Source organism: Stegostoma tigrinum, chromosome 5, assembly GCF_030684315.1.
Source record: "Stegostoma tigrinum isolate sSteTig4 chromosome 5, sSteTig4.hap1, whole genome shotgun sequence".
Lineage (NCBI taxonomy): Eukaryota > Metazoa > Chordata > Chondrichthyes > Orectolobiformes > Stegostomatidae > Stegostoma > Stegostoma tigrinum.
Genome location: NC_081358.1, coordinates 46,926,932 through 46,952,536, shown reverse-complemented (window position 1 = coordinate 46,952,536; position 25,605 = coordinate 46,926,932). Strand labels below are relative to the sequence as shown.

General features: G+C 41.9%; 1 protein-coding gene across 1 annotated transcript in view; it reads right to left on the bottom strand.

Annotated features, from left to right (window-relative positions):
- Positions 1–11,224: 11,224 nt before the first annotated feature.
- The window catches only part of LOC125451991 (uncharacterized), a 112,922-nt gene continuing 98,541 nt past the window's right edge, over positions 11,225–25,605 (bottom strand). Inside the window, exon 17 of the mRNA XM_048529837.2 lies at positions 11,225–11,322. Coding sequence (XP_048385794.2) covers positions 11,280–11,322 — 43 coding nt within the window. The 3' untranslated portion in view covers positions 11,225–11,279. The remainder of the gene's footprint in view (positions 11,323–25,605) is intronic.

Sequence of the window (25,605 nt, the reverse complement as noted above, 5' to 3'; positions counted from 1 at the left end):
TCCAAATTGAGACAGTAATCTTGACTGCACTGTCAAAGATATATATCTAATTCTGGGCAATAGTTCCTGAAAAAAAAGCTTGCTCAGTCTTTTCTCATACTTCTCTTATGGTCACCTACACAGCAGTACAGACAGAAACCCCAGAATATAATGTGAGGGATGCTGTCTGTCCTCTTGGCTGGGAAATAACATATGTTCTAGCAAACCAAATAAGAAAAAATATCCATTAGGTGGATGATAAATGCTGCAAGGTACTAAATGGAAATACAATTTGTTTCAGCTTATGGTACCACTAGCAATTTGTCTGATGTTGAAGATCGGTCAATGCCATTACTGAACTTAATAAAGAGAAGATTGACCCATAGGTAGGTAATATAAAGTAACTAAAAATATAAACACAGACATAAAAACATTCCTCTGAATTTGCTTGAACAAATAAACTATGCACTGCATAATCCACACTACATGGGCCGGGTGCTACAGCAGCATAGCAACAATATGAAGTCCTTTTAAATATAAATGCTATTTGTATCTTTCATAATTATTTTGCATTAGTTTAATTAGGAGAATTTTTTAAGATTTATGAAAACACCATGGAAACTAAAACCAAATAAATTCCATATGACCATGGTATACTGAAACTATGAGTTGGTCATGTGCAGATTGACATACACTGTTTTGAGGTTCCTGAACAATTGCCGGTAAACAATCAGTTCCCTGTGCCACCAACACTCAGTAGTAGCAGTGTGTACCATCTACAAGGCTCACTGCAGAAAATCCCCAAAGTTCCTTATACAGCACCTTCCAAACCCACAAGTATTTCTAGCTTGAAGAACAAGGGCAGCAGATGCAAAGGAACACCGCCACCTATCCAAGTTCCTATCCAAGGCATTCATTATCCTAACTTGGAAATATATCATTATTCCTTCAGTGTTGTTGGGTCAAAATCTTGGAATTCCCTACCCAAAGGCGCTATGGGTCTACCTACAATAATGAACTGCAGTGATTCAGCCTTCTCGGGCAACTCAGGACAGGCAATAAATGCTGGCCCAGCCAGCAACACACACATCCTATGATTAATTTATAAGAAGTGATGTAACCATTTAAAATTAACGGGTTCAAAGCATCAGTTAGATTTTCCTAATTCAAGCACGATTTCTTCCAGAAGTTCCTGTGCATTTACATTCACATGAAAATATTCTGATATCCTGATCTCTAACCTAAAATTTATTTTCCTGTACCATCCCCATTTCCCTTGATATTTTTAATTTCTCGAAGCTTGTTGATCTTTGTTTTAATTGCAATCAATATCTGAGCCTCCACATCCTCTCTGGTGGAATATGCCTGTGACTCTCAAATCTGTGTGAAATAATTCTTCTTGATATCTTTCCTAAAGTAGCTTACTTCTTTTCTGAGTCTGAGTTCCCTAATTCTAGACCATCCCAGTCAGGAAAAGATCTATAGTGGTTCTAGCCTTATGGAGCCCTACAACGAGGTCACTTTTCAGTTCTCTAAACTGTAGAGAATATAGGTCTGGTTCTCACATCCAAGAGATCAGTCAGGTGAACCTTCGTTGCATCCATTCTTCAGCAAATATATCCTTCCTACGTAGGGCTTCCAAAACAGCAGGTGTGGTTCACCAAAAGTCTATGCATTTGCAGCATATACTGACATCCTTTTGCAATAAAATCAAACACACTATTGGCCTTCCTAATTGCTTGTTATTCCCGCATATTAGCCTTTAATGATTTTTGAACAAGAATATCCAGGACCCTCTAGACATTTTCACTTCTAGAGATTGAAGAAGTTCTGTGCGTTTCTGTTTTTCCCGACAAACTGCATAACTCGGTATTTTTCCATATTATATTTTGTCTCCCATGTTCTTCCTCACTCATTTAGCTTGTCCATTTCCCATTGAAGTCTTTTTGCATTCTCCTCACAACTCATGCTTCCAGCTAGTTTTGTGTCATTGGTAACTTTGGAAAATTACATTTGATCACTTGATCCAAGCCATTGATATAGACACTATTCTGATATAATACCCTTAATCTCACATACTATAATTTTGCTTATTAATGACATGTCTGGGACTTTACAGAAAGCCTTCTAGGAATCCAAATACACCACATCCACTGGTTCACCCTTATATATTCTGCATCCCTTTATAAAAGTTTGCCCCTCTTACCTTACCAACTCCTTGAATCTTCACCAAGCTAAGGTGTATCTGTTTAGAGTATGTTGTGTCACTTCCTAGCAATTTACTAAAATTTGAAAAGTCCCAATTGATATATTTTCAAAGGTCAAACAACTACAAGACTACAAAACTCACTACAGAAACTAATTCTAACATTGTGCCTGGAAGTACATATATGCAAATATATACCGTAGGCCTATTACACTTTTATTACTAACTACATTTTAAAGCACAGCTATGACTTTGATCAAAAGCCTTAGGTCTTAACGCATACTCACATGTGTTAGCCTAAGTTTCCATCAGCTGAGAGTGCTCTTCTGGTACAGTGGTAGTGTCCTTACCTCTGAGCCAGAAGGCCCAGATTCAATTTACATCTGCTCCAGGGGTGTGTCATAGCATGTCTGTACAGGTTGGTTAAAATATAAATATTAACCTGAGTCACAAAATCACAACCCTTTTATATTTGGGCCATATTGCTTTCTTCAAAACATTCCCAACAGGTTTGTCAAACATGATTTCCCATTCATAACCCCCTGGTGACTTGGTCAATGCTACCATTATTTTCTAAGTATCCAGATCAGACCCTTACAGTAGATTCTAGTGCTTTCCCTGCTAATATTGTTAGGCAAACAAGTCTGTACTTCCCCACTTTCTCACATCCTTCTTACATTTTATGTTTGCTACCTTCTAATCTACAGGAATTATTCCAGAACCAAAAGAAATTTCAAAGATGACCAAGAATGCATCCATTATTTCAACAGCTCTTATGATTCTGTGGGATGTAGATTATCAGTTTCACGGATTTAAGAATTTTCAGTCTGATTAATTAATCCAGTTCCTCATTCTCACTAGCTTCTTGGTTATCTAATATTCCTGGGACCTTCTTTGAATGAGATTGTTGACTGGTTTGCTGAGCTGACTCGTTTTCATTCAGATGATTCGTCATCATGCTAGGTAACATTATCTAGCGAAGGTTTCCCATTGTCAGGTAATTTTTAACATGTTACGCCCATAGGTATTTAAAGTTTTGGCAAAGATCTGTAGCTTAGATTGTGAGTGAGGTTGTTGGCTTGCTTGGTGAGCTGGCTTGTTTTCATTCAGACATTTTGGCACCATGCTAGGTACAATCATCATCATGTGGGTTCAAAAACCCACCAGGAAAGCTGATTCATTAGTGGCTAACAAAATAAATCAAAAATTGTATTAGATCATAGGGAGAAGCTTATTAAATTGTCAAAAATGTAATAAATCTGAGGATTAGGAGAATCTTTAGAATTCAACAAAGGGGGTGCAAGAAACTGATAAAGAGGAAATAAAATTTGGATGTAAACTAGGGAGGAGCACATAAATTGTTTCTAAAAGCTTTTATAAATTGTAAAAATAAAAAAAATTAACAAAGAAAATTGTTGGCTCACTGCAGGTAGAGGCAGGGAATTTACAATAGGGAATTAAGAAATGGCAGAGAAACAAAACAAGTCTTTGTGCCTGTCTTCAAGTAGGAAAATACAAACAAGGTTTAAAGTTTTGACAAAGACCTGTAGCTTGGGTTGTGGGTAAGGTTTTTGACTTGCTCGCCAAGCCGGCTTGGTTTTGTTCAGACTATACTAGGTGATACGTCTTGGATAATAATCCAGAGATTACCTTCTACATTCTGCTTTTTAATTCAGCTTCTTCTACTATTTAAGCACAACCTATTTCTTTGTTCTACCTCTGGGTTGCTACCTACATGGACCACAACATCTGGATCCTCAGTCTCCCAATACAAGTTCCTGTACAGCACAGGGCAGATGTCCAGAACCATAGCATCAAGGCTATTTATATATTTGATTGATTCTAGATTATTTCCAATTTTCTGCCTTGCTCACTGAGGTGTCAGCTTCACCCAAACCTTAATCTCTACTTCCCATGCCCAGTTACACCATGCTACTGACATTCCTACTTCTCTCCCTGGCTCCCACTGAATTAACAAAGATCATAATAAATGTAATACAATATGTGATATTGACAACAGTGGCTGCCTTAGTGTCTAAGAGACATTCTTCACTTTTATACAGTATGTCAGAAAGCAGATACCTATCAATAATATTTATTTAATAGTGACAATACGTACAACAGAGAAACCTGAAAGATTCCACACCTTTTCACCAAACACCAAGGACTAAGCAGCTGTAGCTGTTATCTTGTTTATCAGGTTTTAACTATTTTTATTTCCCTATACGTACCTTTTTATTCTTTAGCTCAGGATCCCACTTGGTCAGTTTCTTGCTCCTTTGAAGAACATCAAATGAAATTAAACCAAAAACTTGTGAACCTTGTCACTGTTCTTGCTGCCTAGAAGCAGTCATTCTTTATATAATACACTGCTATTCTTCTCTCCTTTTGCTGGGAGGATAATAAATCAACCTACTTCCTTTCAAGTAATTTTTGAACATAAACAAACTGATGCACAGACATTGATTCAAATAGGATAATGCCATGCATCACTGTACAACTTAAAAGATTGTTACTTACTTATTGATTTTCAGAGTTCAGTATTTATTCAGTCCTCAGTATGTTGTAGATGAATTATTGTAAGAATGAATAAGACCAAACAAGTTGAATTATCCTTTACATCAGTGCTTTGTAATTTTATGTTCCTCTGACATAAAACTATTAGTAAGGTACAAATTTGTTGAAGGGATGATGCATCACCAATTGGTGAGCTGTGTAAGAATACTTCCTTACTTTCTCAACTTGATACAATCCAACTTTTAAAATTTTATATTGTATTTAACTGACAATTTAGATTCAAATAAACTTTGCTTGCCTAGCCAGCATGTGAAAGAGCCAGCAATGTAACTTAGAGCTGTTGAGTTTTTGTTGATCTTAGAAATTACCATTCTCTAGCCTCTTTTGTGTGAAGACAACTCAACAGTCTGAACTTAATAATGCCAAGCTAATGTAGTACAATGTGCAATATGGTGCAGTTGCTCATTTTCATTAATTTTCTACTTTGTCTCATTTATCTTCAGATTCACCCAACAACATGAAGAAGATGTAGAGCAAAATACAATATGAACAAAAGAATGGAACAATAATTGATTTCATAATTTTTCAAATATTATCATTTCTACAGTATTAAATGTATAGTTGCATAATTGTAGATAACAGTTAATCCTAAGACAAGTAGTTTTTTTTCATGTATTCACATATTTTTCATGTTATTTCACATAGCTCCTCTGATGCTGCCTGGCCTGCTCTGTTCATCCAGGCCTACACCTTGTTGTCTAGTTTTCCACATGATCCTTTAAAAAAATATGCAATGTTTTCCATAAGAAATTACACAGTTTGGGCACACTTGGTTTTCACACTTGGTTCTTCAGCCTGGAAAGGATAAGAATTGGGCCAAGCAGGTACAGGGCAAAATGAGTACAGAATTGGTTTGCTTCCTCATAGACTAAGTGGAGAAACAACAAATTTAGTGAGTAGATAAAGTTATTTATAGAGCTGTAAAATTGAACTTTTTGGTACATATAATATTAAAGTATATTTACGAAAGCTGATATTTCTTGATTAATATAGTTGTAGTGGTGGTGATGACAAATATAGCATTTAGATTGCTTTAATATTTGATCTTCATTATTAATGGCTTTGGTTATTTGTGAAGCTGCTGCCTTTGAAGATATGGCTGTATGATTCAAGAAAACAGCTCATCACTAAAGATTCACAAGTTACTGAGCCTGCCAGAACTAGTTCTACCATATCCGTATCTTGCTTCTATCACGGAATCTGAATGCAGCAGTATAAATTTATTTCTGAATTATTTTCCCCAATTATTTTCTTCAGTTCAGTCTTGTACCACCTCATCATCCATTGTTTTTGCCTGAAAGGAAAAATCTTTTTGATTAATACTTTCTCATTATAATTTCCCTTATACGTTTCATTTCATCATTTGACTTAAAAGAAAGCATACAGGTACTCGTGCATTCTTGCATTTCAAAACTTCCCATAGTTTTCTAAAATTAGACTTCTGTCACCTGCTGGTTAAAATGTATCCCTCACCTGATTGGAAAACAAAATTGCAGTCTCTTAATAACTGTTGAGGTTATTGGAATACATTGTTATCACAGGAAAAATCAGACAACAGGAAAGAAGACGCTAAAGAAGAATCCTGACCCGAAATGTCAACTTTCCTGCTTCTCTGATGCAGCCAGGCCTGCTGTTTTCCTCCAGCTCCACACGGTGTTATCTCCAACTCCAGCATCTGTAGTTCTTGCTATCTCTGAGTGGTTAAATGTAGATCTAGCAAAGTGGGTGGAGTAAGTTACTTTTTTAAAAAATTCTGGATTGAAGTAAAGCTCTTGGAATTGGAGACTATGCAAAGGACAATGCAGTAATCATATCTCCAATGATTCAGTAGTGCCATCAATCTGGCTTCAATTTGAACTTCAACAATAGGACAGCAGTCAGGAGCATCACATCATATTCATTAATTCTTATTATCTCAATGATGTGATGTAATCAGACAAAAGTATTTCAAAGTAGAGTTCCTATTTCCCAGTCACATTCCATAATTAGTACTGGAAGACAACACTGAACAGTGCATTCATACACTAAAATGTAAGTATGGAAGAATATGTTTAATGATGTGGAAGGGAACATTTTCTTTTGTTGCAGGCAAGGGTTTCATGGTAGCTTACTGGTAGCGTGCTACACCCAATGCTGCATTAAAATACAATGTACAATATAGCCAAGAACCACAGTCTGCAAAGATATGACATGAGGCATCATTATGATAGATGTAAGGGCTAAGGAGTGCCTTCAGTAAACTTACATTTGACATTTCCCATAGATTATCTACTCATGGATGTCACACAGAGCACTTGTAGTCTTGAAGTATTACTGTTCAAGGATCTCTAATGTCTGAGGCTATCTACTAAGGAGTTGGTAGCTTGTGAGAGATGAACGATGCTTTGCCATTAAAACTAGTTTCATGCTTGGGATGCCTGAAGAGATTGCTTATCTCTCAATGGTGCAAATTAACCAGGTTCAATGATAGAATAGACATTTTAAGCATGTGAATGAAGGTATGTTGATGAAAGTGCAAGATTATTTACAATTATGTGTCACATACATACCCTCAGTAAGTTTCTGTCTCTCCTCTCCTCTGTTGTAGGCTCTTGGTCGATCACCTCCAGGGTATTTGGACCCAGAGGGCCTAGGCCTACTGATGTAGGCTCACCCTCCTTGGCTTCAACTTCAAAAGGCATTAGGGTTAGAGGCAGCAAGAGGTGGAGGGGCCTGACTACACAAGAGTGCCCTAAGAAGAAGATTTCATGGGCCCTATGAGTGCCTTGTCATCTTTTGGTTGTCTAGTGGCACAATCTTGTCTCCCTGAGAGGCAGGGGTACCTAGAATAATGTTGAGGACTCACCCCTACCTTTTACTGAGTTATTTTTGCTGAGCACTTATGACTAATGTGATAGAGTGCAGCCACTGAAAATGCTGAACCTGGGTTTCTAAGATGGGCACCAAATTGTCCATGCAGACAGCCAGAGACATGCATGCTGGAGCCAGCATAATACTTGATGACATTGGAAGTCTCCTCTACCCTTCAATTTCACTTACTGCTGTATCAATGAAAAATATTTATTTTTGTATTTTTTTTTCACTAAGACCTATATTTAATTGTGAGTACCTTGCAATATTATATTCATACAAATACTTTCAGCCTTTTCACCATCCTAAGGGCCTTAATTGGTGATGGTTTATAAAGGATCTTACTGTATAGACATGATTATTGAAATAGCAAATCAGGATGGCTGTCTCACCTGTGCCAGCCCATCGAATTATTGGCCTTTCCTGGCACTTCCCCAGGCACTTCTGCATAAAGAAAAATCTCACTCATTCAATCGCCTGTAATACCTTTGGAGAGATCTCCCTTTAAGAGGTGAACATGCAAATGACTCAAGTCCTTTATTATAAGGCTACAGACTCTCTGCACTGCAGCACTGTAGGCATTATCTATTTTTGAGGGGCACTAAATCAACTTAGTTGTAAATAAGTGCACATTAGAAATAATCATCTCCAAGTAAATGGAGTCAATATAGCTTATTTGTGTTACATTTAGAAAATATTATTACCTGGTGCGCATCTAGAAAACTAAACCAAGAAGAAACCAGCCTTACAAGTTACTAGGCCGAGGAGAATAGTAGCAAACAAATGGTAACAGCTATCTAAAAGTTTCCACAATACAGAAAATAGAAGAAACATTACTTCACAAACTTTTCTTTCTCCAAGTTATCTAGGTTTGTACATACAGATTTAAATCCATATTATCTGAAGGCTGTTTCAAATCTGAATGGCTGTTGGGGTCAGATGATTAAGGAAAAGCGTAAATTCAAATATAGGGAAACGTGTTTCATCCAGGAACAGCACAGAGTCAACAGAATAAGCCCTAACATAAGTTCCAAGCTAAAAAGTAGCAAAGGAACACTAAGTATACTGGTGAGAACAAAGAAGGATGGATACCAATATATGTAGAATTTATATCCTACAGGCAAAAAGCATAACTATTGATTGAAAAGCATAACAATCAATAGATGAACTTATCAGTAGATGCAGTAGTAAGGACAATGAATATGACTTTTCAGAGATTGAGCTGGATAATGCAGTTGGTAATTACCTCAATACCGAAGGAAGCATTCCAAAAAGACCTCTTGGGAAAACAAAAACATCACCGCATTGATTCAGAGTACGCAGATTACAGCAAATACAAAGACACTATGATGGAATGAAGCCAATATTCTGAAAACTAACTGGAAGCATTAGGTGAAGCAAATATTAATGAGAGTACAGGCAGGACAAGCAAAACAAGCAAAATGTATTTCGCTGAAGAAGAGTCTAGGCCTAAAACACCAGCCTTCCTGCTCCTCTGATGCTGCTTTGTCTGCTATGTTCATCCAGTTCTACACTTTGTTATCTCAGGTTATATTGCAAATGAGGTCTTTTTCACTCACTGTGAAGCTGTGCTGCACTCCAGTAACTGAGGCATTCAGTATAAAAGGACACTGTTCCCACCTACGCAAGAAATCTGGCTCTGAAGATGCCATTAGGCTATCATAGGGCATAGCCTAAGCGAAATTTTTTCTTCCTTTATTCTTTCATGGGATGTGGGCATCTCTGGCATCATGTTTGTTGCCCATCCATAACTTACCTTGAAATAATTGGCTTTTTAGGCCATTGCAGAGGGCAGTAAGGAGTCACTCACATTGCTGTAGACTGTAGGCCAAACTGGATGAGAACAATAGATTTCCTTTGAGACACAAAGTTGACAGCAAAGACAACTCCAGAATGGTGCAATTACAACCAGGATGAACAACAAGCTTTCCATATTTTGAATTTAACACATTGTGAGGACAAAGTCAACTAACCATCTAAATTCTGAAGGATTTACCAAAATCATTGGAATCCAGTGGTACAAGTGACAACTTCAAAACTAACTGCATCAATGGGTTACCAATTCCTTGCATCGGTATGCTAATATTGCAATGTAGTTAAGGTGATTTGGTACATAAACCACAAATGTCACTTTCCTTGTAGATATGAGTGAACCATCATTGGCAGGACTACTGCTGTTATCATTGGCACTACCAATGAGATTACCAATGGCAGCGAAGAGACCTAGAATACTCGAGTCAGATCAAGATTTACAACAATTGCATCTGTCTTTTGGGCATTTTCTCTCTTGGTCTATCTTCTCTTAACACTTGCCAGTTTGCTGTGGGGATAGTTGTGCTAACCTATTATAGCTGCAGCTGCAATTAGATGTTCTGGATAAAAGTGTGCATAATGGTTAGAATGCAAAAGTCTTTACGAGCAGAACCAATGTTTGAAGAATTGATGGTGATTGCAAGATCTGAGCTATTATTCCAATATACAGTCTACCAGCTGTAATCCTCCTATCCTAAAGTATTAAGGAACTCTGCATCAGAGCAGTGTCCTCCTCTTAAACTGCAATAGCACTTCCTTGTGGTCTGCTTCATGAAAACCTGAAATCAAGTGATATTCCCACAATACTTCTTATAGTAGTGAATGTCACCACAGTCTTTACAGTACTAATTTCAGCCAATGAGCAGTATGAAGTGGTTTACTAGTCAACTTGGTAGTCTTTTTGGAGACATGACTTTAAACCAACTTGTGTTGGAGAGCAGGTGATGGTGCCCTCCTGGTGGGATAATGTAAGTTTGTTTGTAGCAAGAGAGTTTTACGATTGGAGAGAGCAAGTTAGATGATGGGAAATGCAGGGTTACAGGAATAGGGTGAGGGATGCTCTTTGGAGGGTCAGAGTGAACTCAATGGGCCAAATGGCATCCTTTACACTGTAGGGATTCTATGAGTCTAGACTATTATGCTGAAATAATGATCCCTTAGCTAGCCCAAACGTAGAATTATTGCATAAATGCACCAGTTGAACTTGATGATCTTCAGTCCCTTTTTACTCTAACACAAAAAGTTATGAACAAAAGTGTAACCTTTATTACCAAAATATCTAACAATTATGCTGCTGTTAAACTCACTACGAACAGTAGAAAATGACTCCAACCCTCCTGATATCTCTAACTGAAGAACAAATACTTGACACATCATGTATCCTATGCCGCAAATTATGAATCAGATTTATTAAAAGATAAAATTAGAACGTATTCAAAATATTTTCTAAGGTTACAAAAGCATTCTTACAATTAAGACTTCAAATCACTAAAAAAAATTAAATTCTAGTTACTCTGTAACTTCTCCTTGAACGAATGTTCATGTTGCAAAATAAAGTCAAATTTGGAAATTCCTGGACTTCTTCATCACAGAGAATATTTTTAAGGGAAATTACATAAATTGATGCAGACGATTTTCTCAAATTGTTATTAAAGCACCAAGAAGTACATTTTAAATTCTGTATACAATTTTATTTCTAGACTTTTCACTAAATTAACATATTTTTAAAGTATACACTGATACATTCCATTCTTGTAAACGTATTTATCTTAACTGTTTGTATAAATAATTTTAAGCTGAATCGCTATGATGATCAACAGCTTTTCATTTTCACTCATGTAGAAAGTGTGTCTGTAGTCTTGTAGTATTTATCTTGCCTACAAAAAAATACAACTTTCAGTAGTTACAATTTGAAAGTACAGTTCAGAGTGTGAACTTATTCAATTATTCAACTTAGTATACACGTAGTATTTAATAAACACAGGTCACTTCTCAGTTTGCAGAAGCATCTCTGAGCAGAAGATACAGAGGCGACACTGTAATAACATCAGAGCTGTCATAAGTTCTAAACATCAGCATTGACATTAGCATTCTGGCAGGGTAACTTGGAAGATAAAACAGAACTGGTAGGTGTACTGTGCTTAGATTTCTAGAAGACAGGGTGAAAATGGTGACAACAGCTCAGTCGAAAATGTGAGTGTTGAGCAAATGAGCAGTACAGTGATAGATAAAGAAGAGATGGTTAAAAAGGCTGGGAGGCACTCCAGGTAGAGAAGTCACTAGGCCAAATGGGATGCAACCTAGATTGCCAAAAGGGATAAGGGTGCAAATTGTGGAGTCATTGACAGAAACTTTCCACCTTTCTCTGAACACAATTAGTCCCAGTGGACTGGAGGATTGCTACAAAAGGGCAAATCAATAACTCAAGAGACTGTCAGTTTGCTGTCAGTACTGGGAAAGAGGTGAAAGCCATAATATGGGACAGATAAATATACAGAGAGAAAAATAAGTTAATACTAGACAGTCAACATGGCTTTGTCAAGGGCAGGTCATGTATGACAAATTTGAGTTCTTTCACAAGGTGACACAGGCAGTGGATGAGGATAGTGCTGTGGATGTTGTATATTGGACATTCAGAAAGCATTTGTGACGGTGCCACATAGCAGGTTGGTTGGCAAATTAGAAGTGTTTGGGATTGATTGTTTTTTGTCAATAAATATTGGACGTTAGCTAAAAGATAGGAAACAGAGGGTAGGTATAGATGGCGTTTCTCTGACTGGAGACAAATTGAAAGTTGTGTTCCCCAGGGATTGATGATGAGACCTTTACTTTTTATGATATATATAAACGATTTGCAAGTGAGTACTGGGGGCAACTGAATTATGAAAAGTTAATATGCAAAAACAGCAAATGATTGGGAAGACTAATGAAATGTACTGTTATTACAAGGCAAATGGAATATAAAGGATTAGGACAGTTTGTTTCAGATATGTAGCTGTATTGATAAGGCCACATCTGCAGTACTGTGTACAGTTTTTGTAGTCTGATGGAAATGTAGTAGAAGCAGTTCAGAGAAGAATCACCTAATACAAAAACAGAAAATGCTGGAGAAACTCAGTGGGCCTGGAAAAATCTGTGGAGAAAGCTGAGTCTGATACTCTGTTTTTGTTTCAGATTTGCAGCATCCATAGTATTTTGCTTTCACTTCACTAATGCCTTGGTTTGGACTAGTTATCTTACAAGAAGTTGGACAGTTGAGAATCATAGAATCCCTACAGTGTGGAAACAGGCCCTTCAGCCCAACAAGTCCACGCCGACTCTGAGAGCATCCCATCCAAACCCATCACTGTTAACCCACCTAATCTACCCATCCCTGAACACTACGGGCAATTTAGCATGGCTAATCTACCTAGCCTGCATATCTTTGGACTGTGGGAAGAAACCGGAGCACCCTGAGGAAATCTACACAGACACGGGGAGAATGTGCAAACTCCAAACACAGTCACGTGAGGGTGAAATCGAACCCAGGTCTCTGGCACTGTGAGGCAGCAGTACTAACCAAGGAACCACCATGCTAAATGTATCCAGTTAAGTTTAGAAAGATGAGAGATGATCTTATTGAAACATACAATATCCTGAAGGGACTTGACATGGTAGACGCTGAAAGGATTGTGGGACAGACGAGAACTAGCAGGTATAGTTTTTAACTACAGCCCAACTACAAGCCCAGCCCAACCTCCAGCCCTCTGGACTGATATCTCAGCAGCATCCCAAATCACTTACATGTAATGCCTGGGCTGCTTGTATTGACCTTGAGGACTGACGATGTGCAATCTTCAGACTGCAAAGTCAGAAGTCACATGACGCCAAGTTATTTGCTCTATACTGAAGTCTAGTCAAAGTCAGAAGTCACACAAAGCCAGCTGATAGTCCAATGAGTTTCACAAATCACGCCACCTGACAAAGCAGCAGCACTACAAAAGCTTGCGATTCAAATAAACCTGTTTGACTATAACCTAGTGTCGTGTGTCTTCTGATTTTTTCTACCCCAGTCCAACACCGGCACCTCCAGATCAGACTGCAAGGGCATGGATCTACAAACTGCTATAGGACCAAATGCCTGACCAACCGTGGCCAATTCCCTGAATTGTAATCAGACATGCCTGTTCTGTAGGCAGTTGGGGGTGCTGCCCCTTTAAGACAGCTGGTCAGGTGTTCCAGAGCTTGATCTAGTACCAGCTGTGGAGGTGTAACATCATTAATACAGTATTTCTGTTCAGATTTATCAGTAAATAATTCCTGGTTCCAAAGGAAGCACCGACATAACTGGTGACGAGAGTGGGATCCAACAAACTTGTATACAAACATAAGATAATAAAATGTGAGGCTGGATGAACACAGCAGGCCAAGCAGCATCTCAGGAGCACAAAAGCTGACGTTTCGGGCCTAGACTCTTCATCAGAGAGGGGGATGGGGTGAGGGTTCTGGCAACACATCCCTCACACCCCGCCCCCGCCCAAAGAGGATCCCCCTCGTTCTCACACACCACCCTACCAACCTCCGGATACAACGCATCATCCTCCGACACTTCCGCCATCTACAATCCGACCCCACCACCCAAGACATTTTTCCATCCCCACCCCTGTCTGCTTTCCGGAGAGACCACTCTCTCCGTGACTCCCTTGTTCGCTCCACACTGCCCTCCAACCCCACCACACCCGGCACCTTCCCCTGCAACCGCAGGAAATGCTACACTTGCCCCCACACCTCCTCCCTCACCCCTATCCCAGGCCCCAAGATGACTTTCCATATTAAGCAGAGGTTCACCTGCACATCTGCCAATGTGGTATACTGCATCCACTGTACCCGGTGTGGCTTCCTCTAAATTGGGGAAACCAAGCGGAGGCTTGGGGACCGCTTTGCAGAACACCTCCGCTCAGTTCGCAACAAACAACTGCACCTCCCAGTCGCAAACCATTTCCACTCCCCCTCCCATTCTTTAGATGACATGTCCATCATGGGCCTCCTGCACTGCCACAATGATGCCACCCGAAGGTTGCAGGAACAGCAACTCATATTCCGCCTGGGAACCCTGCAGCCTAATGGTATCAATGTGGACTTCACCAGTTTCAAAATCTCCCCTCCCCCCACCGCATCCCTAAACCAGCCCAGCTCGTCCCCTCCCCCCACTGCACCACATAACCAGCCCAGCTCTTCCCCTCCACCCACTGCATCCCAAAACCAGTCCAACCTGTCTCTGCCTCCCTAACCGGTTCTTCCTCTCACCCATCCCTTCCTCCCACCCCAAGCCGCACCCCCAGCTACCTACTAACCTCATCCCACCTCCTTGACCTGTCCGTCTTCCCTGGACTGACCTATCCCCTCCCTACCACCCCACCTACACTCTCTCCACCTATCTCCTTTACTCTCCATCTTCGGTCCGCCTCCCCCTCTCTCCCTATTTATTCCAGTTCCCTCCCCCCATCCCCCTCTCTGAAGAAGGGTCTAGGCCCGAAGTGTCAGCTTTTGTGCTCCTGAGATGCTGCTTGGCCTGCTGTGTTCATCCAGCTTCACATTTTATTATCTTGGATTCTCCAACATCTGCAGTTCCCACTATCTCTTGCATACAAACATGTTTTCTTTCATCCAGAGGAGACATTGCCTGGAATTTGGAAAAGGTACGAAGAGGTAATGTTGAGGGAAGTGGTTGTGAGGGACTCGAGCTGCAGTCGCTGCCGGGAAAGAAGGTATTCACTGGGGAGTGGGCCAAGAGTCACAGTCACAGGGGTAGTCAGGCCAATTGCTGAAGAAGAGTATGCACCCAGGAGCTACCGAAGTTTTCATGGAGAGGGGTCATGAGGGTACTCGGGTTACAGGTGATGCCAGGGAGGAAAGTACACTAGCACAGCCTGTGTCAGAGCAGCCGAAGAGTGTGTTCACCCAGGGGATTTGAGTTGTGAATGGCTATGAGATTCAGTTGATCAGAAAAATTCCCACCAGCGGGAAAACATAATGGTGGTCCAATATGGACAATGAGATCACTTGAAACAGAGTTAGAAAATTGGAATTTTCCAGAAAATTGGAATTGGTTGCATCAAGTAGTGGAAACTTGGTAGAGTGCAGTACCAACTGTAGAATGTCACCGATGTAGCAGCAGTGGTCACAAGGAGTCAATGCATTAGAGTCTAGAAGGTTAGTGCTGCAGGTATAAGTGTTTGGGTCATATTGCCCAAAATTGCTGAATGCAACCCAAAAGACAGGGCATCTGAAAAAAACAGCCCCGGAGTACCAAGCACAACATACATGTTGCCAGCTGGGGAGTAAACAGGGAATCAGGTCGGTCTGTGGAAGAAGCAGAAGGCCCAGAGTTAGTGGAGTTCAGGTTAAACGTACTGTTATGATGTGGTGGAGCTGATTGTTTCTAGGTTCTCTCCAAAGTAGAGGGGAAGACAGTAAAAATAGAGGTGGATATGGGGGCAGCACAGTCCCTGATTCCTGAATTAGTCTATAGGGAGAAGTTGAGGGCACTACCAATGAAGCCTGCCAACATTATATTATGACATACACGGAACGAGTGTGCCACTGAAGGGCTATGCTCTGGTGAAAGGACAGTTAAGGGATCAGTGTGCAGAACTGTGACTTTATATAGTTAAAAGGTGAATACCCTGCAATATTTGGACGCTCTTGGCTATAAAAATTAAGGTTGAATGGGGCATTGTTAATAGGCTGGCAGACTCAAACCTGAGTTTGCAAGAGATCCTGGACAGGTCCAAAGATGTCTTCAAAGAGGGAAATGAAAAGTGTCAAAATTAAATTACAGCTGAAGCCAGAGGATCATCCTAGGAATCTGAAGGCGTGTCTGGTACTGTATGCCACCTGGCCTAAAGTCGATGAGAAATGGGATGGCTGATAAGTCTGGGAGCAATGGAACCAGTAACTGTCAGTGAATGGGTCCTTCCCATCAGTCCGGTCTTAAAATCAGTTGGCACTTTGAGGATTTGTGGTGACATTGTGGTCACAATCATCTCAGCTCCGAGTGTGGATCAATACCCATTCCACTCACAGAAGACCTATTCAGTGGACTGGCAGGGCCGGGGGAGAAATTTTCAACAATGGATCTGTCACAGGCCTACCTAAAGATAGGGATCACAATAGAGTCTCAACCATCACTGACAATCGTGACATACAGGAGACCTTTCCATCATGAGCGACTTCCTTTTGGCATCATGTCTGTTCTAGAGGGCCATGGATCAAATATGAAGTGAGTCGCCAGGAGTCCAGTGTTATTTGGATGATATTTTCAAATCCAAAGAGGAGGATTTGAAAAAATTGGAAGGAACCCTAAAAAGATCGCAAAGAGAGAAGTCTTTTTAAAAGACTATTCCATAGAGTACTGGGGCACATAATTAATGGCAAGGGACTACCCAAGAACATGGAGGCTAATATAAAGGCCCCTAGACCAGAGAATGTGGTCAACTGAGATTGTTCTTGGGACTTGTAAATTACTATAACAAGTTCATGTCTCATCTGGCAACCTTGCTAAAATCCCTGCAAATGTTGCTGGGAAAACAGCAGCCGTGGAAATGGACCTAGGAATGAGAGACAGCATACTCGGAGATGAAGCAAGCCTTTGGAAGTGTTCACGCATTTTTGACCTGAAGTTGCCACTACAGTTATTGCATGGTGCCTTGCCTTATGGATTTGCACATACTGTCTTGTCTCACTGAAGGAGGAGGAGGGCCGTCGTGTTTGCTTCGAGGTCACTAATGAAGTCTGAGGAGAATTGTGCTCAAAAAAAAAAACCGAAAAAAAAGCGTTAAGAAGTTCACCCACTTCTGTTTCAGCACGCACTTACTGCTACTGATCGATCACTGACTTCTAAACTCAATTTTTTGCCCGTACACAGGATTCACTCAATAGCAGCAGCACCACCGGTGAGATGGCACTGGCCTGGTCAGCCTACTCATGAGATGAAATAGCGACAGGCGGAGAAGCACAACAATGCAGATGCTTTGCCCAGGTTACCACTACCTGGAAATAAAGTTCCCAACTAGAACCTTAAAATTATGTACTTTTCCCAGGAAGACAAGATACCAGTGTCAGTGTATCAGGATTAGAAGGCTATCTGGAATGACTGAGCCTTGAGTCTATTTGTGAGCTTAATCCTGAGGGGAAGGACTTGTCATAGAAAGTGCCCAGAATAATACCCTTGGCCATTCAGCAGTTGTCCCTATCAAACAGGTGTTTACTGTAGGGAATGCTATTCCTCCTGTATAAGAGGAACGGTGGCACCCCTCCAAATGGCGCGAGGGGGCGGCCATAAAGTCAGTATGAGTGGATGCAACGGCAGGCCAACTAGATGAAATATTTACAATAACAACAAAAACAGAAATTGCTCCAAAAGGTCAGCGGATCTGGCAGCATCTCTGGAGAGAAAACAGAGTTAACATTTTGGGTTGAGTGACTCCTTCCTCAAAACTGGAAGAAATATTTTCCAGGTGTGGCAACCGTCCACAATTTATGGTACAAGAATTCAAGGAGTACATAGAAAATCATGCAGTCAGACTTGTCAGATTGCCACGTGGTGATATGTAGTCAAACAGCCAGGCAGAGTTTGGGTCCAGTCTAAAATGGGCTGTGGAGGTGTGAGCATTGCTGCAGTCCACCTTGCGCTATGTTTTAGTAGAACACTGCAGTAGGCCTTGGACAGAAACTTTAGCATGACAGCATGTCGGCAATTGAAATGGCATGTAACAGTAAGGCTGGGGTCATTCTTGTCAACAAAGTGGAGGTGTTCTACAAAATGATCAGCCAGTCTACATTTAGACTCACCAATTTAGATGAGACTGCACTGTTGGTATACAATAAACAGGGTGCCTTGGACAGTGAGAATAAAGGGTGAAAGGGCAAGTTTTCTTCTGCTATTGTATGGGAAGGTATGATAGTGGGGTGGAGGAGAATGGCAGAAGGGTCACAACTAGGTATAACTGAGTAAACAGTCGCTGCAGAATACTAGCAGGGATCTTGGAGGTAATTTGCAGAAGATGTAATTTTAGCAGGGATGGGGGTGGGAAGATACGTTTGTAGTGGTGGAAACGACCAGCCTTTGGTCATAAACCTCAGAACAGCACTGACTACATGGTGGCTCAGTAGTTGGCACTGCTGCCTCACTGCGCCAGGCATCCAGGTTCAATTCTACCCTCAGGTGATTGTGTGGAGTTTGCACATTCTCCCTGTGTCAATGTGAGTATCCTCCAGGTGCTCCAGTTTCCTACCCCTGTCCAAAGAGGTGCACATTAGGCAGACTGGCCATGCTAAATTGCCCATAGTGTCCAGGGATGTGCAGGTGAGTCAGCCATAGGAAATGCAGGGTAACAAGGACAGGGCAGGGGCATAGGTCTGAGTGGGAAGTTATTGTGGACCTGACAGGCCAAATGGCCTGCTCCCACACTGTAGAGAATCTATGATTAATAAATAACCCTGACATGGCTAAAAATTACACTAGTGACCAGTTTAAATTTATTGGTTGAGTTTGCAATGACTCATTTGCGCGTGCTGGAAACAGAAGACCCATCATGTCTGCACCAGCTCTCTTAATGAGCATCATGCATCAGAGCCATTCCCCCATCCTTTCCCCATAATCCTGCACATTATTTCTATTTAAATGATTATCTAACGCCTGCTTGAATGACTTGATTGAAACTGCTTACACCACATTTGTGGGCAGTGCATTCCAAAAGAACTGAAATATTTGCTGCATGATAAAGTTTTGTCTTGCATTACAACTACATCTTCTGCAAATTACCTCCAAGATCACACTGAAGCTTGGTGACTCCTTGAGGTTTCCTGTGTAGATCATCCCCTCACATCTTTTACCCTGATATACTCATGTAAGGTAAGATTTGTCTGGTTAGCATGCAATACAATACTTTTCTTTGCATCTCAGTACACGTGACAACACTAAATCAAATTGAAACACTTCAAATCTGTACCCTTTCATTCTTGACTTGTTAAAGACCAGGAACAGTTTCTCTCTGCTTAGTCAAAATCTTTCATGATTTTAAAAAAATTCAATCAAGACTCTGCTTACTGACTCCTCTTCAAACATAACAGTGTCAACTTCTCCAATATACCTACACACCAGAAGTTTCTCATGCCTGGAGTCATTTTTCTCAACCTCTTCTGCACTCTCTCCATTAGGTTCACATGCTTCCTAAAGTGCGGTGCCCAGAAGTGTACACAATTCTCTAGATGCAGTATAAAGACTGTCTTAAAAATGTTCAGCGATACTTTGCTGCTCTTGCATGCTATACCGCTATTAATAAAAAACTTGCAGCATCTCAGAATTTATCTCTTCTCTTCCTCCTGTCCGGCCACCCTTTAATTACGTGTATCTATCCACCCAGGTCTCTCTGCTCCTACACTTCCTTTAAAGTTGCATTCCCTTTCTTAGATTCATGTTCTTTCTTTCAAAGTGCATCACTTCATACTTCTCTGCAAAATACTTTACCTGTCAGTTATCCACCCACTCTGCCAACTTGTCAAAATCCTTTTGGTTCCGCACTGTCATCATACTCTGTGATGCTTCCAAGATTTGGCATCACCTGCAAACTTTGAAATTGTCCCCTGGACCTCAGCACTTATGTTAGCTACCAGCTGTTATTCATTTCCACTCTTTTGTTCAATTTGCTTTTTCACTTTCCATTCAAACATTACATTTTGCATGCTTCTCAAATGTATTTTCTACCTAACATCTGTTTCGAGCACACTTCCTTTTCTATCTTACAAATCTACCTACCTCCTGTTTCATACTTTTGTCCAGAGAGCTCTGTTTATTTTGTTTACTTTTGCCTTTTGAAGGAACACATCATGACTATATCCAAACTGTCCCCTGGTTTGAAAGTAGCCTGTTGTTTATCGACAGTTATTTGCCCAGCTCTATTCTCACCTCTTTCAAGTAGGGGCACCTAGAGTGAGGTCAAGGTCCCCTGGCCACTTTGTAAGTTGGTGATGGGGACCAATGGCTACAATGATGAAGTGCAGAGCCTCTCATATCCATCAGGTTTAGATTGCTGGATCTGGCTCTTTACAGCAGGCACCAACACATCCATGGTGGCAGACAGAATCTCATGCCAGTGGCAGCAGAGTTACCATGGAATTATCACATTCCTGCAGCCATGTTTCTATGATGGCCACTGTTCCCACAAACCTGCTGGCTGCCCCTATGTCGGCATGTGCATTTGAATGAAGTCATGAATGGGGTCCTCTCTTGCCTGGGGCTGAGTGAATACCTGGTCTCTGGCAATCATTGAGCATCAGCAACTCATGGTGCATTTTTCTTGTCCAACTGCAGAGATGTAGCATTGAAGTGCTCACCAACAGTTGCTTCTGACTGCATTTCAGCTAAAGTGTGCAACAAGGGTGTCAGTATCCGAGTTGCTGGTGAGTGCAGGAGGAAGCCTTGCTGATGCATGCTCAAGGGATCTGTGGCTTCTTCTTCTGAGGAGATATATGGTGGTGACACCCTCCTGCCTGCTGATAGTGTAGATCTGCTTCTGATATTTACAAGACATAAAAGACAGAAGGTGTTGCAGTCAAGGATATTAGTTGTAGCAGGTGAAAAATTGCCACAGGAGTTAATGTAAGAATTGCACTGCAAGAAATGTGGCTTCACTTTCCTTTGGCAGAATGTGGGTGTTTTGGCATCTTCACAGGACTGGTCCTGGTACTCTCTGGCCAGTGTAAGGAACCATTCCTCAGAGATAAGGAAATGGACGTCAGCCACCCACCACCTGTTCTGGCACTTTTGGACTGATTGTGGTTTTATTGTTCCACGTAGAACGAGAGAGCAAGAGGGGCACTGAATGAGATCTACCACATACTTTTATCTGATAGAGCTGGTGCAAGTGGAAGAAAGGTGGTGAGGTGAGTGAATAGGCAGCACATAAGCCTTGGTCAGAGATAGATGTAATAGCAGAGATTTAGAGAGCGAGAAGTCGGAGAGGAATGATGGAAGTACCTAACCTGGGAGGTATGCAGGAAGTCACTGACTTCCTTCTTGCTTTGCTGGTCATTCCACTGGATGGTTGAGACTGTACTGATCTAGGTAGCAACCTAGGTCTAAGCTTGCAGGACCTGGTGTTGTAGCCTCTTCTGGCAGTTTTGGCGGAAGGTGACAGCTCTCCTATGCAACGCCCCAACCATTGAGGCCCCGTCAGTAAAGCAAAACAAAAGACAAATAAAAGTTCCAATTTCCACTTCCCTCCAAAGATCTTCTGGAGCACGTTCAGGGCAGTTTCAGGATGCTAATTCTCAATGATGCAACAGAATTTTGAAGATGATACCAGTGCACGGATGCCTGTCTCTCTTCAGAAATCCAGCCAGAGGCAGGTTCTTTTGACCACGTAGAGTAGAAGAATCCAGACAGCATCAGACAAGAGGGGTGCTAATAGGTATGGCAGGTTGATGCAGTGAGTTTGGGCCAATAGCACAAGAAAATTTGCTTAGCCTTGAGAGAAACCCTCCATGAAACTCAATGAAAATGAAAATACCTTTAAACTGTAAGATTCAGCCCAGTTTCTTTTTAGCAATGTTTGACTTTATTTCCTTTTATTTACATGTTTATTGCTTGAAACAGCTCCGGGGTTCATACAACAGATGTCGTCAATTGGCCAATTACTGAATTGACAAGATCTTATCTGCTCATTCACCTCATTCCCATCAGGCAACTTGGGTTAAAAATTAAGGGCCTTGTTTTTAAGTTTGTTTTACTAGGCTGAAATCTCATGTCAGTTATTAATTTTCACTTAAAACAGTATGAATCCTATGAATGTTTCATGCCAATAAGGAAGTGTTGCTGCCATCTATTAGGGAATTACAGTTTAATGCTGAATGAAATTTGTTCTGAGGAAGAGTCACCAGACCCAAAACATTAACTCTGGTTTTTCCTTCACAGATGCTTCCAGACCTTTTCCATCAACTTTGATTTTGTTCCTCATTTACAGCATCCACAGTTCTTTCGAATTTTATTTTGAAATTTGTTAGTAGCAATCTGAATCTACCCTTGATGATATTCTGACACATTATCAGAGATAATGGGAACTGCAGATGCTGGAGAATTCCAAGATAATAAAATGTGAGGCTGGATGAACACAGCAGGCCAAGCAGCATCTCAGGAGCACAAAAGCTGACGTTTCAGGCCTAGACCCTTCATCAGAGAGGGGGATGGGGGGAGGGAACTGGAATAAATAGGGAGAGAGGGGGAGGCGGACCGAAGATGGAGAGTAAAGAAGATAGGTGGAGAGAGTGTAGGTGGGGAGGTAGGGAGGGGATAGGTCAGTCCAGGGAAGACGGACAGGTCAAGGAGGTGGGATGAGGTTAGTAGGTAGCTGGGGGTGCGGCTTGGGGTGGGAGGAAGGGATGGCTGAGAGGAAGAACAGGTTAGGGAGGCAGAGACAGGTTGGACTGGTTTTGGGATGCAGTGGGTGGGGCGGGGGGGGGGGGGAAGAGCTGGGCTGGTTGTGTGGTGCAGTGGGGGGGGGGGGGGGGGGGGAGACGAACTGGGCTGGTTTTGGGATGCAGTTGGGGAAGGGGAGATATTGAAACTGGTGAAGTCCACATTGATACCATTAGGCTGCAGGGTTCCCAGGCGGAATATGAGTTGCTGTTCCTGCAACCTTCGGGTGGCATCATTGTGGCACTGCAGGAGGCCCATGATGGACATGTCATCTAGAGAATGGGAGGGGGAGTGGAAATGGTTTGCGACTGGGAGGTGCAGTTGTTTGTTGCGAACTGAGCGGAGGTGTTCTGCAAAGCGGTCTCCAAGCCTCCGCTTGGTTTCCCCAATGTAGACGAAGCCACGCCGGGTACAGTGGATGCAGTATACCACATTGGCAGATGTGCAGGTGAACCTCTGCTTAATGTGGAATGTCATCTTGGGGCCTGGGATAGGGGTGAGGGAGGAGGTGTGGGGGCAAGTGTAGCATTTCCTGCGGTTGCAGGGGAAGGTGCCGGGTGTGGTGGGGTTGGAGGGCAGTGTGGAGCGAACAAGGGAGTCACGGAGAGAGTGGTCTCTCCGGAAAGCAGACAGGGGTGGGGATGGAAAAATGTCTTGGGTGGTGGGGTCGGATTGTAAGTGGCGAAAGTGTCGGAGGATGATGCGTTGTATCCGGAGGGTGGTAGGGTGGTGTGTGAGAACAAGGGGGATCCTCTTAGGGCGGTTGTGGCGGGGGCGGGGTGTGAGGGATGTGTAGCGGGAAATACGGGAGACGCGGTCAAGGGCGTTCTCGATCACTGTGGGGGGAAAGTTGCAGTCCTTGAAGCACTTGGACATCTGGGATGTGCGGGAATGGAATGTCTTATCGTGGGAGCAGATGCGGCGGAGGCGGAGGAATTGGGAATAGGGGATGGAACCAGCCCAGTTCGTCCCCTCCCCCCACTGCACCACACAACCAGCCCAGCTCTCCCCCCCCCCACCACCCACTGCATCCCAAAACCAGTCCAACCTGTCTCTGCCTCCCTAGCCGGTTCTTCCTCTCACCCATCCCTTCCTCCCACCCCAAGCTGCACCCCCATCTACCTACTAACCTCATCCCACCTCCTTGACCTGTCTGTCTTCCCTGGACTGACCTATCCCCTCCCTACCTCCCCACCTATCTTCTTTACTCGCCATCTTCGGTCCGCCTCCCCCTCTCTCCCTATTTATTCCAGTTCCCTCTCCCCATCCCCCCCTCTCATGAAGGGTCTAGGCCCGAAACGTCAGCTTTTGTGCTCCTGAGATGCTGCTTGGCCTGCTGTGTTCATCCAGCCTCACGTTTTATCTTCTGACACATTATGTTTTCTTAAAACCAAAATTCTTTGTTGAACAGCTGGTATTCTTTTCAAGTGGAACATGTCCTTATTTGTCAATGCTTGATCAGTGGGTTTGTGAAAAATCCCCAATTCCATGTTCTAGCAGTAATAAGGTATTGGCCACCTCGAGTATCAATGAAGGTGATTAACCAACTAAAAGCTGAGCTAAAAGAATAAAGTGGGACAGAAACTCTGGTAGATTTTTGGCTCATGTAACTCTTGTCAAAAATAGATACACATTGATTATGGAATATATAAAGCAAGATTTTGTCTACTAATTGGATTAAAGTAGCATGTTACAATGTAAAAATCATTGTCATTACTTAACATTTTTAACAATATGTTTAAGATTTAGCTCAAACTGAATGTATTATCATACCTCTATACCTCAATATTCTTTTTGGATTTCTTATTTAAAGCAGCTATTAAGGCAGAGTTCTTCTTCTCTAACCTTGGAATTAAAATAAATAGGCTTACTGCATGTGATTTGTTACAACTTGAATTTGATTAATTTAATCTACAGTCCCCTTCCCAACAATAATTCACTATACTGTTTAGCTTTAGCTACCATAAAAAATTAGTATACAGAGTGTTGTTTCATATATAATTTTCACTAATCTAATTTACACTTCGGAGATCAAAAGCAATGATAGTTTTCTTAAAGAAGTGGATTAAGCAGTAAGAGATTACTATTTGATTTAGTGTAGAGCTGGAGGAACAGAGTAGGCCAGGCAGCATCAAAGGAGCAGGAAAGCTGACGTTTCGGGTTGGACCTTTCTACAGAAATGGGGAGGGGGAAATGGAGCTGGGAAATAAATTGAGAGGAGGGGTGGGGCTGGGGAAGGTAGGTGGGATGGTGATAGGTGAGTGCAGGTAGGGAGTGGTTGGAATCGGTCAGTGAGGTGGGGGAGTGGACAGGTGGGAGAGAAGATGGACAGGTTGTATCAGGTCAAAGAGGCGGGTACGAGAACGAGGCTTGGACATGGGATGAGGCCGGGAGTGGGAGATTTTAAAACTGGTGAAATCTGTTTAGGCCATGGGCTGTAGGCTCCCAAGGCAAAAATATGAGGTATTGCTGCTTCAGTTTGCAGGTGGTGTCATTCTGACACTGGACAAGGCCCAGAATGGACATGTCACCCAGGGAGTGGGAGAGGGAGTAAAAACGGTTGGCGGTGGGCAGGTGTTGTTGTTTGTCACGAACAGAGCACAGATGATCTACAAAATGGTCTCCAAGTCTACGTTTGGTCTTAGTGATGTAGGGAAGGCCACATCGGGAGCAGTGGATACTGTAGACCAAGTTGATGGAAATG